This window comes from Odocoileus virginianus, chromosome 27, assembly GCF_023699985.2.
Source record: "Odocoileus virginianus isolate 20LAN1187 ecotype Illinois chromosome 27, Ovbor_1.2, whole genome shotgun sequence".
Taxonomy (NCBI): Eukaryota; Metazoa; Chordata; class Mammalia; order Artiodactyla; family Cervidae; genus Odocoileus; species Odocoileus virginianus.
In genome coordinates, this window is record NC_069700.1 from 23,040,694 (window position 1) to 23,058,554 (window position 17,861).

Sequence of the window (17,861 nt, forward strand, 5' to 3'; positions counted from 1 at the left end):
TATCCTTCAATAAAAAAAGAAAAGAAACAGAAAAAAAACTTGATGGTACAGCATGGCATTTATATTGAGATTGCTGAAAAATATTTTTTCAATATAAAGGTGAGATGTGGTGAAAGTGTACAAACCACTGCATTAGGCTTTACTTGAATTCCTATAGGTTAGAAAAGAAAAGAGGAGCTACAGTTTCTTTGGCCTTCCCTAGTAGCTCAATGTGTCTGCCAATGCAGGAAATGCAGGAGACTAGAATTCAATTCCTAGGTTAGGAAGTTCCCCTGGAGAAGGACATGGCAACCCACTCCAGTATTCTTGCCTACAAAATCCCATGGACAGAGGAACCTAGCAGGTTACAGTCCACGAGATCACAAAAGAGTTGGACACAACTTAGCAACTACACCAACCAACCAATGGTTTCTTTACCATCATCTATGCACTAGATGACAAAATAATATGCTTATTTCATTGGATTCCCATCACAACCCAGAGAGACAGACATTACCATTCCTAGTACACAAGATTCAAATTATCTACCTCTGGGTCACAAGCCTTGCAAAAAATCCAAACCCTTGTCTGTTTTCAAATTGTCTGCTCTTTTACAGAGCACCACAATATCTGATGGCTCAGACAGTAAAGAATCTGCCTGCAGTGCAGGAGACCTGGGTTAGATCCCTGGGTGGGGAAGATCCTCTGGAGAAGGGAATGGCTACCCATTCTTGCCTGGGAAATTCCATGGACAGAGGAGCCTGGTGGGCTACATCCATAGGGTTGCAAAGAGTTGGACACGACTGAGCAACTAAAACTAATATTTGCAGGACCACTGACTCTGAGACTAGCATTTGTCAAGGGACTCAGTGCTGCAGAAACTCCTCTTGTGTGAAGAACCCATAGGAAGGTAGACAGAGCAAGCTGTTACTGTATAAATAAGGGATGACCATAGTCACATCCCATCAGAGTCCACGTGTGCATGCATGCTCAACCACTTCAGTCGTGTCCGACTCTTTGTGACCCCATGGACTGTAGCCCGCCAGGCTCCTCTGTCCATGGGATTCTCTAGGCAAGAATACTGGAGTGGGTTGCCATGCCCTCTTCCAAAGTCCATATGAAACATTAAATACTGTGAGGCATTTTAAGAGTCATAAAAGTTATTATTCTTATTGGTGAAATAATGTTTAAAAATCAATAATATCCTATCAATAGAAGAAATAAGCCCCCAGTGAAGTGAAGTGAAGTTGCTCAGTCATGTCCGACTCTTTGCAACCCCATGGACTGTAGCCTACCAGGCTCCTCAGTCCATGAAATTTTTCAAGCAAGAGTACTGGAGTGGGTTGCCATTTCCTTCTCCAGGGGATCTTCCTGACCCAGGGATTGAACCCGGGTCTCTCGCACTGCAGGCAGACGCTTTACCGTCCGAGCCACAAGGGAAGCCCCCAGTAGATCCATTGTATAAATTTGGTAGATATTAAAAGTGTGTGTGTGTGTGTGTGTGTGTAAATGAGACTGAGATAGAGACAGAAGGGATACTACAAAGGTTTAAATACATAAAAACCAAGTTCAGAAGGACATAAACAGAGGGCATTTGAAGTTCTCCCAGTCTTCAGCATTTCCCAGATTCTTCACCCTGTGAAGTTTTAATTGATTACAGAACATGTCTATAAATTATGACTGCAGTTACCTTGGTCAATTTCACTTCTAGCACATGGCTGCTATGGATCCGACTGTCAAAATGAGCTACTTCTTTGGATGAGGACTTAACCTTGGCAATGATCTTCACGTAGGAGAACACAATCACAGCCGTTGGGAGCAAGAGGCAGAAGAAGAGGATGTTCAGGATGAAAATCTGGCCCCCTACTGAGGCCTGGGCCAGCCACCAGTCCAGGGTGCAGGAAGTTCCGAAGGGCTCAGGCGCGTAGTCCCCCAGACCTACCAAGGGCATGGTGGTCCAGAAGGCAGCATAGGCCCAGATGACCGCCAGGCAGATGTAGGCGTGCTTTCTTTTCAGCCAAACCCCTGGAGGTGGAAGAAGAGCATTACCAGGATGTAATCTGCCCTCCACCCAGACACCTCCCCTCGACAGGTCAAATTCCACATCCAAAGAGTTGATCCATTGGATTCTGGGAGACGTGGTCAGTAACCAAAGCCGGAGGGAGAGTTGGGTGGAGGGAGGGAGAGTTCCAGAGCTTGGGCTCTTTTTCCAAGAGAATAAAACCAGAAGTGATTTCACAGGGAAGGTTTTCTCTAGGCATCTGGGAGCCTCGGGAGGGGGAACGTGACAAAAGCTGGGGAGAGGTGGCAGGAAAAAGATGAGAGGATGCTGAAGACGGTGGAAGATATCCAGAATGACCTTGGAGATCCTATCCAGGATAAGAGGCTAACTGGTAGAATATACAAATGGAGCCCCAAAAAAAGCATGTGTTAAGGGTTCATCAGACGTAGAGTCCTTTGGGGGAGAAATGAGAAGACACTGCTTGTGTCTTTAAATTGTCCTTCTTCCAAAAAGCTTGTGTGCCTCTCACCTAAGAACTTGAGGAGTGGGGTGGATGCCAGGGTCATGACTGCGTGGGGTGATGTTGTAAGGGTTGGGTGAGAGCAGGTTTTGACTCTTCCAATGTTATTAACACAACAGTCACACTCACAGCCAAAGGTGGAGAAGTGGGGAACCTAGGTAGAACATACCATGCTCTGCAAAAGTAATTCCGTGAAAATATTTTCAGAAAAACAAGGAAAAAAAAAAACCAACTCCATGTTTCAGCACTGGTTTCCATTAGCCAAAAGAGAATTCCAAGAGGCAGAAACAGTGCAGTCAGTTAAGGAAAGCTGTAAAACACTAGTGATCATTTTACAAAGTTCAATACCACCACCAAAGACAGGTCAGCCTGCTCTAGGGCTTCAGCCTCTACAGGAAGTTACCTCCACCCCATTTATTGCCTGGAACCCAAAGAGCCAGAGAGGTGACTCCTACCTGCCCTGGATTTTGGTAGCAGAGAAGAAATATCGAATCATATTTAATAAAAGCCAAATGATTTCTTCAGCACAGACTCTGCTTAGCGTCACGTGAGGTCTGGGAAAATCAGAAGGGCCTAATCCTTCTCATTTCTAGTATTTGACCCGCTTCACGTAACCTTTCCGGACGTCAGTGTTCTTAGCAGTAAAATGGAGGAGATAAAAATCTACTGCTTACAGATTTTGAGAAGGGTGAAATGAACCATGCCAGGTCTCCTTTGCAAACTATGAAGGACTACATTGACATGAATATTCACTCCTGTGTTTGTTTCATTTGGCACTAACAAGAAACGTAACAGATGGTTTCCTTGGTCTGTATTTTTTTTTTCAAATAGACATCATCATAAAATGCAAATCTCATGGACCCACCAGATAGGAATAACAATCAGGTAGCCACGATATCTGTCAGTGCTTGGTTATCCATTATAACGCAGAAAACATTGGCACGGATAATTATATAAATTTACAGGAACGTGCATAAGCATATGTAGAAGCATTTACGGTGAGGGTTGCTTGGTGAGGTGTTTTATACTTACATTCGGTTATGGTGAAAGGCTGTCAATACAGGAGGGAGTAGATTAGTAGATTGGTTCTGTGATGCTCCAGCAGTCAGAACTAGGACCAATGGGTGGAGGTTACTGGGAAGCAGTTTTGTCTCAATATAAGGAATAACATTGTAACAACCAGAGCAGACCACTCAGAGAATGGGCTGCCTTGTGCAGTAGTAAGCTCCCCGTCACTGGTCACTGGAAGTACTCAAGAAGAGGCCAGGTGGCTGTCTGTCAGGGATGCCTTAAAACACTTTACCCCATTGCATGGGGTACATGGCCCCAAGCGACCTTCTAATTCCAACATTCCATGATACCGTGTGGAGGGTTTAATTGTGCAACAAATCAAATGATGAAACCAGACTATGGAGAATCAATCCTAGAAGAAGCTGGAAAGCATATACAGTTCCCATGGGAGTTGTGCCCTACAGGGATTCTGGGGGGAGGGGGTGAGCAACATTATCTCTATATTGGACCTGAAGCCGAAAGTCAAGAAAATATTTAAAAAGCAGAGACATTGAGGTTTAGTATTCCTCAAATATCTTCAGGAAATTGAACTTTTTGCCTCTTCATCTGTAAAATCTATAGGTATATTTGAAGTTTACTTGATATGATCAAAAATAAGTTTATAGAAAAAAAACTGACTCTGATATCATCCAGAATAGGTATAATTGTATTTTTTTTTGTATTTTATTGGCATTTTTGATTCCAGTTATTTCTATTGCAGATTCTAAACTGTTAGAAAAAGTGATGCAAAATTTTTCTTAAAGATGAGTGCTGGATGGTGCACACATTGGACCATGACCCTATCCCCCACCCCCACCTCCTGTATATTTTGTTTTTAATTTAGGATTGTAAACTTTTAAAATATAAAGAAAAATTCTACCCCGTTGAGAGTGTCACATCAACTTGATCTTTCCCATTTTGGGCCCCAGGCCATGATCTGTCTCCATGGTCACAGTCACCAAGCTGATTGAGACTGATGAACAAAGCAGTGTAGTGTGAACCAGTATCAATTTCTGGTTGCACCTAGTTCTCAATATTAAATTTAAAGGGCCAAATGCATCTCTTATGGGTTCAATAATTTTTCCAGAAGCCCAAGAAGCCAAAGTATGAAAAATTTATCTTTCCCATGTAGTATGGTCTTATCATTAAAATCGGATCACTAGCCTCTGAAAGTGTGTTTATGGCTGGCTCACCCCTGACCAATATTCTTACCCACTGGTCTTTCTACATACCAAGACCACAAAAAGAATGTTGGCTGGTATTTCGTATGTGTGTCCTTTCCTGCAGGCTTGGCTCTCTAACCTGGAGGAGAATTCCTCATCTCTGCAGCCACAGGGAGCCTGAGTGCTAAAGGAGAATCAGAAAAATCTTTCCATATAATTATACTTACTACTTGGGGAAACAGCTAAAACATCTTGGACCAATATCCTTTCAATGCATTTTATTTCTTTTGCTTACATGACATAACACAGCTTACACACTTTATACAAAGAAATGATACTTTCATAAAAGCATCGTAGAGAAACACCAGACATTCCTACAAAAAATAGTATTGAAAGAAACCTACATGGACACAGGTTCAAGTCTTTAAGTGTAAGTTAGAACAAGATAGGCTATGAGTAGAAATACTCCTGGTCTCTGAGTGTATTCATAATCTTTGTTTATTATCTCTGGGTAAAACATGGACCACTCTGACAATCCGCCTAGATTCGACTCTCAGGGAATAGAAACCTTCCTACTTACCATATGATAAATAGCAGATTTTCAGGTATCGGTCCAGGCTGACAGCAGTCATAGTGATAAGACTTCCACAGCCAAAGAAAAATCCAGCCCATCCATACCAGCGGCAGCCAATCCAGCCGAACACCCAGCGATGACAGAAGCAAGAGATGATGGTGAACGGTTTGCCTACAACTAGAGCGCCAAGTGACTTGTCAAGGGACGTTCCCTCCGGTTCAACTCTACCCTGCCCACCCAACTCACTGTCAAGTCTTATCCTAGGCAGACAAGAGGGAAAGCTATATTGTGAAACGTTAGGTCCAGTTTGTTTACAACCAGACCCAGATCTCTAGGACTTAAACTATTTATCCCTTCAGCCTTCATCTGCTTGTTTTGTTTGTTACTTTCCAGAAAGTAGTCTTCTATTTTAATTCACACCCTGCACCCTCCTTATCCAGCTATGTATTCAATCTCCCCACCCCAACCCCACCCCAAAAAGAACAGCTGAGGAAGTTTTCCAATGCCTGTATCTGATCTATCTATCAAAAGAGGGTTTCCCACGTCTTACACTGTTGGTGGGAATGCAAACTAGTACAGCCACTATGGAGAACAGTGTGGAGATTCCTTAAAAAACTGGAAATAGAACTGCCATATGACCCAGCAATCCCACTCCTGGGCATACACACCTAGGAAACCAGATCTGAAAGAGACACATGTACCCCAGTGTTCATCACAGCACTGTTCACAATTGCCAAGATATGGAAGCAACCTAGACGCCCATCAGCAGACGAATGGATAAGGAAGCTGTGGTACATACACACAATGGAATATTACTGTCATTAAAAAGAATACATTTGAATCAGTTCTAATGAGATGGATGAAACTGGAGCCCATTATACAGAGTGAAGTAAGCCAGAAAGATAAAGACCAATACAGTATACTAATGCATATATATGGAATTTAAAGAGATGATAACAATAATCCTATGTGCAAAACAGAAAAAGAGACACAGATGTACAGAACAGACTTTTGGACTCTGTGGGAGAATGCGAGGGTGGGATGTTCTGAGAGAACAGCATTGAAACAAGTATACTATCAAGGGTGAAACAGATCACCAGCCCAGGTTGGATGCATGAGACAAGTGCTCAGGGCTGGTGCACTGGGAAGACCCAGAGGGATGGGGTGCGGAGGGAGGCAGGAGGGGGGATTGGGATGGGGAACACATGTAAATCCATGGCTGATTCATGTCAATGTATGGCAAAAACCACTAAAATATTATAAAGTAATTAGCCTCCAACTAATAAAAATAAATGAAAAAAATATATAAAGAGGGTTCCCCAACCTTCATGCATTAGAAAACCCAAGTAACTGACATTCACAGCCTGCAAACGCTGGCCCCTTCCACGCTTCCAAGGTGTACCCTCCCATGGTACACTGTTAGTTCAATCAAGTAGCTTCTCTTTACTGGGTGCTTTTATAAGCTAGACACACATCACCTCTAGCTATCTACAAGCCGGTGCCATACTCCAACTAACTAGACTGAGCACCTTCATCTCAGAGCTTTCTAATCCTATTGGGTCTACACTCCATTGTCAGTAGGGAGCCCCAATGTAAAAGAGGTATTTTTTTGTTCAACAAATAATTATTTAATGGTCATTAGGTAAACGGTGCTAGAGGACAATGTGGAGATCAAGATTAACAGATTCATCTTTAACAGAGGAGACCAAACAATAACTTGTAAGATACGATATGATGGAATGATGGCTCATGATGAGTGGCGGGAAGAAAAATGAAACAGAGGAAGGAGAGAGACAGAATCTGCTGTTTTCAATCAGATCAGGGAAGACCTCTCTATGAATGTGAGGTGTAGGTGGATGCTAAATCAGTGGCCCAGAACTCAAGCAAACATTTAGAGGGAAAACATTCTAGGCAGGGAAGACAGTAGACTCAGAGCTTGAGCTAAGGGTCTGCTGGGTGGTGCTAAAGGCAGCCAAAAAAGGCAATTGACAGTGACCTGATGGAGTATAGTTGTGTCTGTTGTGCCTGGGATCCATCAGCAAAAAAGATATGTGAGCCCTCTATCTAGGGTAGAGCCTTTAACAAACCTCTGGGATGTCATCTAGAAACTTAGGGATGTCAAAGCATTTTTAAACTTTTTATTTATTTGTTTATTTATTTTTGGCTGCATTGGGTCTTCGCTGCTGTGTGCGGGCTTTTTCTCGTTGCAGGGAGTGGGGGCTACTCTCTAATTGTGGTGCTCAGGCTTCTCATTGCCATGGCAGGCGCTAGAGCTCACGGGGCTCAGTAGTTGTAGCACTTGGGCTTAGTTGCCCCAAGGCAGGTAGAATCTTCCCAGATCAGGGAGCGAACCCGTGTCCTCTGCGTAAGCAGGCATATTTTCAACCACTGGATCGCCAGGGAAGTCCATGCCAAAGGGGTTTGATGAATGTTTTGGAAATGCCTCTCCCTAAACCCAACTGCACATTAAAATCATTGGAGGATTTTTTTGGTTTCGTTTTGCTTTGTTTTGCTTAATTTTAAATATCAATGTCCAGAGTTCCAACCCCCAAATAATCTGATTTAATTTATCTCAAGAAAGCTAGGCCATCACAGTATATTTTTTATCTCCCCAGGTGATTGTGATACCTATTCCTGATTGAGAGCCATTGATATTTAAACAACAAATAGTAGTTGTGTAGATGAAACACATCTAATGTGTTTTTCAAGGTGCTTATAATGAATATATTAAAGCAAGGGAAAAAATTTAAAAGACATAAACATTTTTAAGATTTATTGAAAGGAAAAAACGTATTTGAGAGATATCCAGGGCTTCCCTGGTGGCTCAGTGGTAACGAATCTGCCTGCCGATGGAGGAGACACAGGTTCAGTCTCTGATCCGGGAAGATCCCACATGCCTCGGAGCAGCCACTGGGTTGCAACTACTGAGCCTCTGCTCTTGAGGCCGTGCTCTGCAACAAGGAAAACCACCGCAAGGAAAAGCCTGTGCACCACAACTAGAGAGCAGCTCCTGCTCACTGCAACTAGAGAAAGCTCACACAGCAAGGAAGACCCACACAGCCAAAAATAAGTTAATTAAAAGAGAGAGATCCAGAGGTTGGAAAGAATGGTCTGAGTTGATCAGAGAAAACTAACCCATGGAAGAAAAGGCTTCCTGGTGAACTACTCTAAGATAGATGCAGAGCAGGTGGTTTATACAAAAATCCTAGAGCAGACCTGCTTGGTTGAAAGCATTTTCAATGGACCCGGCCAATTATGCGTGCTGTGTGCACCCAGTCGCTTCAGTCATGTCTAACTCTTTGGGACCCTGTGGACTGTTGCCAGCCAGCTTCCTCTGTCCATGGGATTCTCCAGGCAAAAGCACTGGAGTGGGTTGCCACGCCCTTCTCCAGGGGATCTTCCCTACCCAAGGATTGAACCTGCGTCTCCTGCATTTCAGGCAGATTCTTTGCCCATTGAACCACCTGGGAAGCCCCAGTTGCCAGCCAGCTTCCTCTGTCCATGGGATTCTCCAGGCAAAAGCACTGGAGTGGGTTTCCACACCCTTCTCGAGGGGATCTTCCCTACCCAGGGACTGAACCTGCGTCTCCTGCACTTCAGGCAGATTCTTTACCCACTGAACCACCTGGGAAGCCCCAGACTAGTCTAATTCAACTGTAAGCTTCTGTCCGCTACACGTGAAGGACGTGGCTGAACTGGCAGGTTTCAGTCAAGCATTTTATTCAGTATCAGAGAGAACCACTAGGGGACAGCATGGTGAGCCGAGCGGGAGCGCCATTATTCATGTTGCGACACCGCCATCGTGTGTCCAAGTGGAAAATGGCACTCATTCTGCAGCGTCGCAAATCACCCCCAGGCGCATCTCAACTTATTTTCACAGATAGGGGCCGGGTCTGTCATGCTCCTCTTAGTATGCATGTGTATTTCCCAAAGAGCTGACGATATTTCAGCCTGTCCATGCTGAGAAAAGTCTTCCCAAATAACCAAGATCATCCAAACTCAGTAAGAGGGCAGCACATCCACTGCTGTGTGATAAATTGTAACTCAATGGATCAACACTTATTACTGAGCCATGTTTTTAGAGATTGGCAGTAGCAGAAAAATCTACTTATGAAGAGAGAAACAAATACCAGGAAATATTTTTTTAAAGGATGCTTAGATGGGAAACTGCTAAAATATTTCTGGTGGAAAGACGAGTTGAGGCGTGCTATGCAAACTCAGTTTCCCCAATTCTAGCAACTTAAGACCACATGCTACATAGCAGAGAATAGGGATCCAAAGACATATTTGTGTGTATCTAGCCAACACTGGGATTGTATAGATGAACCCAAAAGGAGGTGACTTACCCCCAAACCATTCATATTTGTAAAAATGAATTACAGTTAAAGACAAATTGTATTCCAGTTCCTCCTTGCTGGGTAATCAGAGAGGCCAAAAAAGGAAGAAATAAACCAAGGGTTCAAAATTTTGGCTGCACGACAAATTTACCTGGAAGCTTTAATCTTCTAATCCTAAATAACCTGATCTCCGAGTAACATTCTTAACCAATTAAATCAAAATTTCTGGATATGAAACTCAGCCATAAGTTGTTGTTCTTGTTGTAAGTTCCCCAGGTGATATTTTTGTGAAGCCAAATTCAAGTGCTATTGAACTAAAAGTTTCCTATACTTGCGATCAGTCCCTAAGCCACACTTAAGCATGTCATTACAAGGGCAGCCCTCCCTCCTTCCTAGACCTAGACTCACCTCTCAGATTCATCTTTTAGCCTAAGACCTTACTCCCTTGATGCTTCACAGACTTGCATAAGCGTGGGAAGGATGTGACAGAGCTCAAAACAGTGATCTACACCCCGTCTGTAAGTTTGTTTTTGGAATCATTTAGCCCCATATACGATGAGGTATCTGAAGCATCATGTATCATTTCAAATTGTATCCTCCGCATCTAACACACCTGGCACATCGAAAGGACTCAATACACACTAAATGGACAATTTCTATAGCCAGACAACACTCCGCTGACTTACCACAAATTCTGCAAAGATGATTTGTGAAAAAAAAAAAGCAAAAGAAGCTCAGGGTAGGGTGATCTGTGAGCCAGTGAGGACTTTATAACTGGGCACTGAAACCCTCAAAGAAGAAACGGCATGGCAGTGTTACCTGAAATCCCCAGATCACAGATTGCTAAATTGACAGTCATTATTTCCGCAGGTCTCAGCTTCTTTTTTCGTCTAGAAGACATATAAAGGACATACCCATTTCCAAACGTGGACAGAATCCCTACAAGGAAAAATAGAAATTTCCATCGTTAAGACTTGGATTTAGAGCTCCCTCGGATATGAAACACTTCTCAATTTCAAAAACGGACACCATTGATTTAAGAGGGTAGTGAGAGGACTCTAAATAAAAATCTAAGTTAAGAAGATGAAATAAAAAGCATGAGGTGTGAGTGACAGGCGAGGGATGGGTTGCCTCCAAAAAGGATAGGAGTCAGGGGTTATTAAACTGCACTTACCCAGAAAAAGGAATCACTGATTTCCCAGTGAAGCTCAGGAGGGTGAGGGAATCCCCATGGTCAGTACTTGTACTAGCCCCCAGGATGGAGCATCTCCTTAGCCATCTTTAGAGTACTGGCTTTATAGAAAAAAAACTCCTTCCCTCTGATGAGAAGGGTGAACCCCTTGGCTATCAGTAAATTCTGAAGACGAAGTGACCCAAACAAACTGAAGTGCTTTCAGTCTCTTTGTGGACTCCTGAGGGGGGACTGGCATTCAGGAGTGGCAGAGGCCAGATTAGGTTGGCCTGGCCCCCTGCAAGGACAAGGCTCATCTCCTGGAGACATATCCAGGGCTTTCTGCATCCTGTGGACAAGGACGTTGGGTGTCTGCCACTGCTACTGGACTAGGCATGGAGGGGAAGTGGGTGACCATTGGTAACACGGGCTCTCCCCCTCCCACCAAAGGGAGAGAAGGTGGCCGTCAACCCACCAACCTACCAACAATGGTATCAGCGTGTTCCCACTTTGTAATATCCTTTTATTAATGACTGATCAGCTTTGGCATTACAATGATAACTGTTCAAAAGCTCTTGCAAACCCAGTTTAAATCCAAAAAGACCCAATCCCTGCTGACTTTAGTGAAGAAAAGAATACACCTACTTCCATAGCTTAACATGTAGAGTAGATTTCTTCAGGAATTCTTGCTTCATAGCTGTGTATAAATGAGAATCTGGTACAGCTGCCTTTAGTAGTAAGGAATAAGGAGAGTATTAACAGGAGAAACCCAGATTTTTCTATCTTAACTTCTACTTCTCCACCACAATTCATTTGAGGGGCAGCCGTGTGTTTCACAGCTGGGTGTTTCAGCTGATGGTGTAAAACCAGCAGGCGCTAACTGCATTGTGCTCTTAGGAAATCGTGAATTCCAGGAGTCAGAACGGCCTTGTGGTCCATTAAAACCTCTTTAGCTTTCTTAAGACAGAAGAGGCAAAAAATAGAAGAGATTGTGGAGATTCTAGAGCAAACCAACTGAAATGAAACCCAGGTCTCATTAAAGGGAACCACCTAGCAAGGCACACTGGGAAATTAAAAAGTGAAAACATGGCTGGAAAAATTATAAACACGTGGCTTCTACTTCGTATCCAAAAAGATTAAAAGCAATAACTATGCATGCTCATTTGATACACAAAGATCATTTAAACATCCTATGTCTTTTTCTTCTCTTTTGAGAATACTGAATTTCTTACTTTTCTTTTCTTAAATTATTTTTACTACTGATTCATAAAGCTTCACCCAGTGCCCAAAGCTTATCAAAAAATAGTCAACTCTATGAGCTATATATAGATTATTCTCGCAGGCAATCTCCCAAAGGGGAGTATTAACAGAACACAAGCTTGTTTTTAATGAGAGTTAAAGGAGAAGAAGATGAAGAAGGTAAAAACTAAAGCAAGGGGAACTTTTTTGATGATGACAATCCTGATTCTTTCTATGAATACAAAAATGTTAGATCTTGTCCATAGACCCTTGATGAACTAAGTATTTTCAGAAAAAGAGCAGAGGATGGAATGGGTCTCTTGTTTATTTCTCCTCTATTCCAAACACACTATTTTTTCATCTTCCAGTTTTCCTTAAGATTTCTAGTATTTCACAAGAATGTCACTCCACTGGTTCCTTAAAAGAATCCGGGCACATCCTTACACCTGTCCTAGAAGTGGGGGAATCAGACACAGAACCAAGTCCAGAACCGGGTCAAGGATGAGTCCAGCCTCCCCTCCCCTCCAGCTGAATCTGGCCGCACCCTGAACAGCGACTCTGGAACACACGCTTGGCCCCACCTTGGACTCCCTGACTCATCTGAGGCTCCCTTTGTTCCCGGATTCTTTTGGGACCTCTTTTCCTGGCACCTCCTCAGCACCCCGACTTGAATACTACAGTAGATTGTCCTTCAGACCCCTAACCATCCTTTCTATTTTGTGTCATCTGGAGAAATCTGTCAGGTTACAGATGCTAATTTGTAATTCATTCCTCACAACTGATTGAGACAAATTCTATTTTTAAGATGTCTATTTTTCTGTCTTCTCTGATCACTGAAGGTACTTACGTTTAATAAAAATGCAATGTGGATTTTACTACCAGAGTCTCTGTGTGGGCAGAGAGAGCACTTTGCCCATTATGTTCACTGCAGTTTTTCCAGCAACATAAACAGTGGCAAAGAATGGGCACTTTGCCCATGCAGTTGTGTTTGAAAGGATGTGGAGGTCCATTTATAAGAAGCAGAATTTAAGTCAGTATGATAATAACTAATAACAAAGCCAAGGACTCAGGAAAACCCTTTGCAGTAGAATTTCTAATTCAATTTCATTCATTCCTTTTCCTCAAGCACTGACCATAGAGGGGTCTCCAGACTTTTCTAATGAGTTTGGCTAATTTCAGGAGGTTAAATGAAAGTCTTAGCCAGTAATAAGTAGATGAGAAAGAGAGATGGGAAGAGGGAAGGAAGGAGAAGGAGAGAAAGAAAGAAATCGAGAAAGCTTGACCCAACATGTGAAAAGATCAAAGGCAGACACACCTAAAGACGTAACCCACCTGCACGCTGGTTACCCAGATTTAAAACAATGATTTTAAATGTAAGAGAAATATTACGGTTGAATCTAATTACCTAGACTGGTGCTGTCCAATAGAAATATAATGGAAACCAGAAATAGGAGTCACATACATATTTAATTTTTTTCTGGTAGTCATATTAAGCAAAGTAAAAATATTGCTATTTATTTGGAAAATACATTTATTTAACCTAGTGGGTTAGCTGTGTGTGCTATGCTAAGTCACTTCACTTGTGCTCAACTCTGTACGACCCTATAGATAGTGGCCCGCCAGGCTCCTCTGTCGATGCGGTTTTCCGGGCAAAAATACTGGAGTGGATTGCCATGCTCTCCTCCAGGGGATCTTCCCAAACCAGGGATCGAACCGGCATCTCTTGGTCTCCTGCACTGAAAGGCCGGTTCTTTACCACTAGCACCACCTGTAGCCAATTGTTTAAAACTATTAATGAGCTATTTTACATTATTCTTTCTGGCCCTGTGTTTTACGGTATCTGATTTCTATTTACACTACACACATCTTAATTTGGAGAAGTCACAAGTACTGAAGAGCCACTCGTGGCCACCAAACTGGGTACCAAAGCCAGGAAGAAGACATACTATGTTGTGGATCAGGCACAAAAACTTTAGACCCTGGACTGATTTCCACTTATCATTCAGACATTTTTTCAACTCTCACCAAAATCACTTGGTGATACTACTATGGCTGGACTTGACTTTAGGTGAAGCATACTCAGTGTGACCCTCCTGATGGCAGCATTGGGATAGAGTTCCCTCCGTTGCAAAACACAGAGGCTAAACTAGATGAGTTCTAAGGTCCATTCTGAGCCTATACTCTTATCATCATATCAAGAACATTTTTCAAAAGGTAAAAGCAGTCTATTTTAAATAAGATCTCCTTATCATTAATTTTATTATTTGGTAGACAAACCTACTACCAAAGCAATCAAAATGAAATAGTCTCAAGATAAATTATTTTGCTGTAAAGCTTCTTGGATTATCGAGGGAATATTTATCCCTAATAATAAAGATAATGGAGTCATTTCTATGAAACATATAAAGGCCGGATGCCACCCATTTTTCCTGCTTCCTCCCACTCTTCATCTCAAAATATTCACATAAGTGTTGGCATCTTTGTGCAAAGTCAACATAGCAGCCTATGAATTTTCTAGATGCAGCCTTTGTATGGGGAAAAAAAACAAGGAAACTTACCAATGATTGTTAAGTAAAAGCCAGCCACTAAATCCGCTTCCCAGGAAAGCTTGGAAGCAAAAGGATCCCCATCGCGAAGATAAGGCGGCCGGCGCTCGTCCGGGGGCGGGGCCGTGTGGTTCAAAGCCATGTTCTCCTCCAGCGCCGCGGTCTGAAAGGCAGACGCGCGCAGGTCACCACAGCCCAGAAGAAGCCCGCCCGACCCATCTCACGGCCGTGCCCCAGCTTTAAAATGAAAATCAAATTCGCAGGGTCATGCTTGAGTCTCTAATAACTGGTGAACACTTGAGCGTTTTTCTTCCACTATCCACACTTGTCAATATTCAATTCTCCAGTGTGTAGATTATCCAAGTGTATGTTATTTCATTCCCACTGCCACCCAGTTTGTGCCACTTCACACCCTTCTTGGGTGAATAAGAGGCTGAAGGCTAAATCTCATCCATTTTACTGCTTCTCATTATTTTTCTTTAACTTTTAAACTTTTCACTTTATATTAGAGTATAGCCGATTAATAATGTTGTGATAGCTTCAGATCGACAGCAAAAGGACTCAGCCAAACATTTAGTATCCATTCTCCTTGAAACTCCCTTCCCTTCCAGGCTGCCACATAAGGCTGCTTCTCACAATTTTTGTAAAGGTCTGAGCCAAGAAAAAACGTTGTATAGATATACATACACACACACACACACACACACACACACACACAAACATATGAGATATTTAATTAACATTTATTAAAATACTATCGATATATAAAATGTTTTAATTTGCCAGAGTATAGTGGGTTTTTATTTATCCGAATTGCCTAGAGGAGCATCTCTGTCAGTTATATGTTCAGTGAGCTTCAGAATTTTTCTAAAAGAAAAAATAGTCATTAATTATTAGAGCATTGAGTACAGAGAGACATAGAATCTTCACTAAATGAAGTTAAGAACTAAAAGATTGTCAGGAAAGGAACAGAAGAAAAACATTTTACAAAGTAATAAAATTTAAAGCTGAGTTATTCAAAAACAAAATATCTTTCAACATTAGACCATTTAGAAATGAGTTCTATTTTGGCTGTAATTGGTGCAGTGATGAAGAATCAGCCTGCCAGTGCAGGAGACCCAGGTTCAATCCCTGTGTCAGGATGATCTCCTGGAGAAGGAAATGGCAATGCACTTCAGTATTCTTGCCTGGAAAATCCCATGGACAGAGGAGCCTGGCGGGCTACAGTACGTGGGGTCACAAAGAGTCAGACACGACTGAGTAATTAAACAGGAACAACACTAGACTCATCCACAGGCAGATTTGAGTTTCAAGTTTCTTAAAGCAGAAAGCAACTCCATTATTGCCCACCCCCAATCCATTCTCTAAATCCACTGTTTGCTGTAGAAATACCACATAACAGTGCAAATGCTTCTGTGAAAAGTCTGATATTCCAGGGAAGATGCCAAGAGTTGCAAAAGAAGCCTCCTCTCTAAAAGTGAAGAATAAAATAAATGACTGCTCAAGACAACCCCCCACCCCAGATTTATGATTCTATGAAAAGATTTTTTAAAAAAAAAAAAACCTTTTGGAGTTAATTGTACATCATTAGTCACATTTTTCATATTTGGATATTCCTTTGAGCAATAAAATATACTATGGCGCCCTCACATTTGCTACTTAATGGTCTTTTGCCCATGAATAATACTTCTTAAAACTGTTCTCATAACAGCTTATTGTAGAAAAATCTAAAAACATCCCCACTCCTCATCACCCATAAAAGTTTTCAGTATGTTTTGAGTTACTAGCATTGACCTCTATGATTTCACAATAAAAATTAAGAGGTAACTTGAGATGGAGCCAGACCCAAGTTCTCCTGTCTAAACTGAAAGAATTTGCAAATGACTATTTAGCAGATATGGAGAAAAGAATGGCAAATCATCACCTACTAAGAGGAAGTAAACACCATCAATCAGTATCAAGACTGATGATTTAATTCTATCCAACTTTATCCAGCCTTAGAATAATCTTCAAAGAATGTTAGGCCACAGATTTCTCTCTGACCTGCTAAATTGTCACTGTTTAAGGCAGGATGTACCATGGGCATTGTAGATAGCTACTTATACAAAGGATCTGAAACTGTTCTTCCCAAAATGGGCTTCCCTACCGGGCTGCTCTGGCTTCTGAAAAGTTTATGTGTTGGTTTTTTTTTGCCTGAAGTCTTTATCAACCCTGCATTTATTTCCAGGTATATACCATCTGAGGGACTTCTCAGCTGTCACAATGGTAAAGAATCCACCTGCCAATGCAGGAGACTTAAGAGACACAGGTTCAGTCCCCAGGTTGGGAAGATCCTCTGGAGTAGGAAATGGCAATCCTCTCCAGTATGTTTGCCTGGCAAATTCCATGGACAGAGGAGTGTGGCAGGCTACAATCCATGGAGGTCCCAAAAAATTGGACATGACTGAGCACTCATGCTTGCACATATATTATCTGAGAAAATAAGATGTGAATCTGTCAGCATCCATGAAATCTTTAACATCAAGGAGTTTATGAAATGAGTCATTTGGTACCCAGTAGCAGCCAGAGGAGCTGAAAATGAGTGGGATACAGGTAACATCAATTATGACGCAAAAGAGGATGGAAACATGGTAACACGTGGTGATGCTTGAAAAAACATGAAGGCCATGAAATATCCAGAAAGTTAACAAAGAAGCATCCAAGAGTTAGGGAAAGGACATCAAAGAGAGAAGAGCAGCAAGAATTGACAATATTCAACTTCTAGAGGTGAAATTTCTTAGCATTAAGCCTGATACAATGTAAGCAAGGAAGCACAGATTTTAAAATTCTGTTAAGTCCAATGGATGGCTTATCTAGGTCATTGTCAAGTGGGTGTTGGCCCATGTTTACTACTGTCTCCAAAGTTTACCTACAATAGGCCTAGAAGACAAAAGGTCTGTGGTTAGATTCAATTTAACCTCAATTCCAAAACTATGCTGAATCAAAGTGGTGAAAGCAGATGGACATGCTTGTCTTGTCCTTGATCTTAGAGGAAATTCTTTCAGTTTTTCACTATTGAGGATAATGTTTGCCATGGGTTTTTCATATATGGCCTTTAATATGTTCAGGTAGATTCCCTCTATACCCACTTTCTAGAGAATTCTTATCATAAATAAGTGTTGAATTTGGTTAAAAAAAAAAAAAGCTTTTGAAAGAATTCTTATAGATGAAAAAAATACACACACATTGATTCCAGAAATGTGTGCCCCTCACTAGGCTGGAGTTTTGCAGTAAGAGGCCA

General features: G+C 42.0%; 1 protein-coding gene across 1 annotated transcript in view; it reads right to left on the reverse strand.

Moving 5' to 3' along the window:
• Positions 1 to 14,723, reverse strand: part of OPN5 (opsin 5) — a 33,206-nt gene extending 18,483 nt beyond the window's left edge. The window contains exons 1-4 of the mRNA XM_020912309.2: positions 14,594 to 14,723; positions 10,445 to 10,564; positions 5,295 to 5,465; positions 1,670 to 2,004 (exon numbers count right to left, since the gene is read on the reverse strand). Of these exons, the coding sequence (XP_020767968.1) occupies positions 1,670 to 2,004; positions 5,295 to 5,465; positions 10,445 to 10,564; positions 14,594 to 14,723 (756 nt within the window). The remainder of the gene's footprint in view (positions 1 to 1,669; positions 2,005 to 5,294; positions 5,466 to 10,444; positions 10,565 to 14,593) is intronic.
• Positions 14,724 to 17,861: the final 3,138 nt, after the last annotated feature.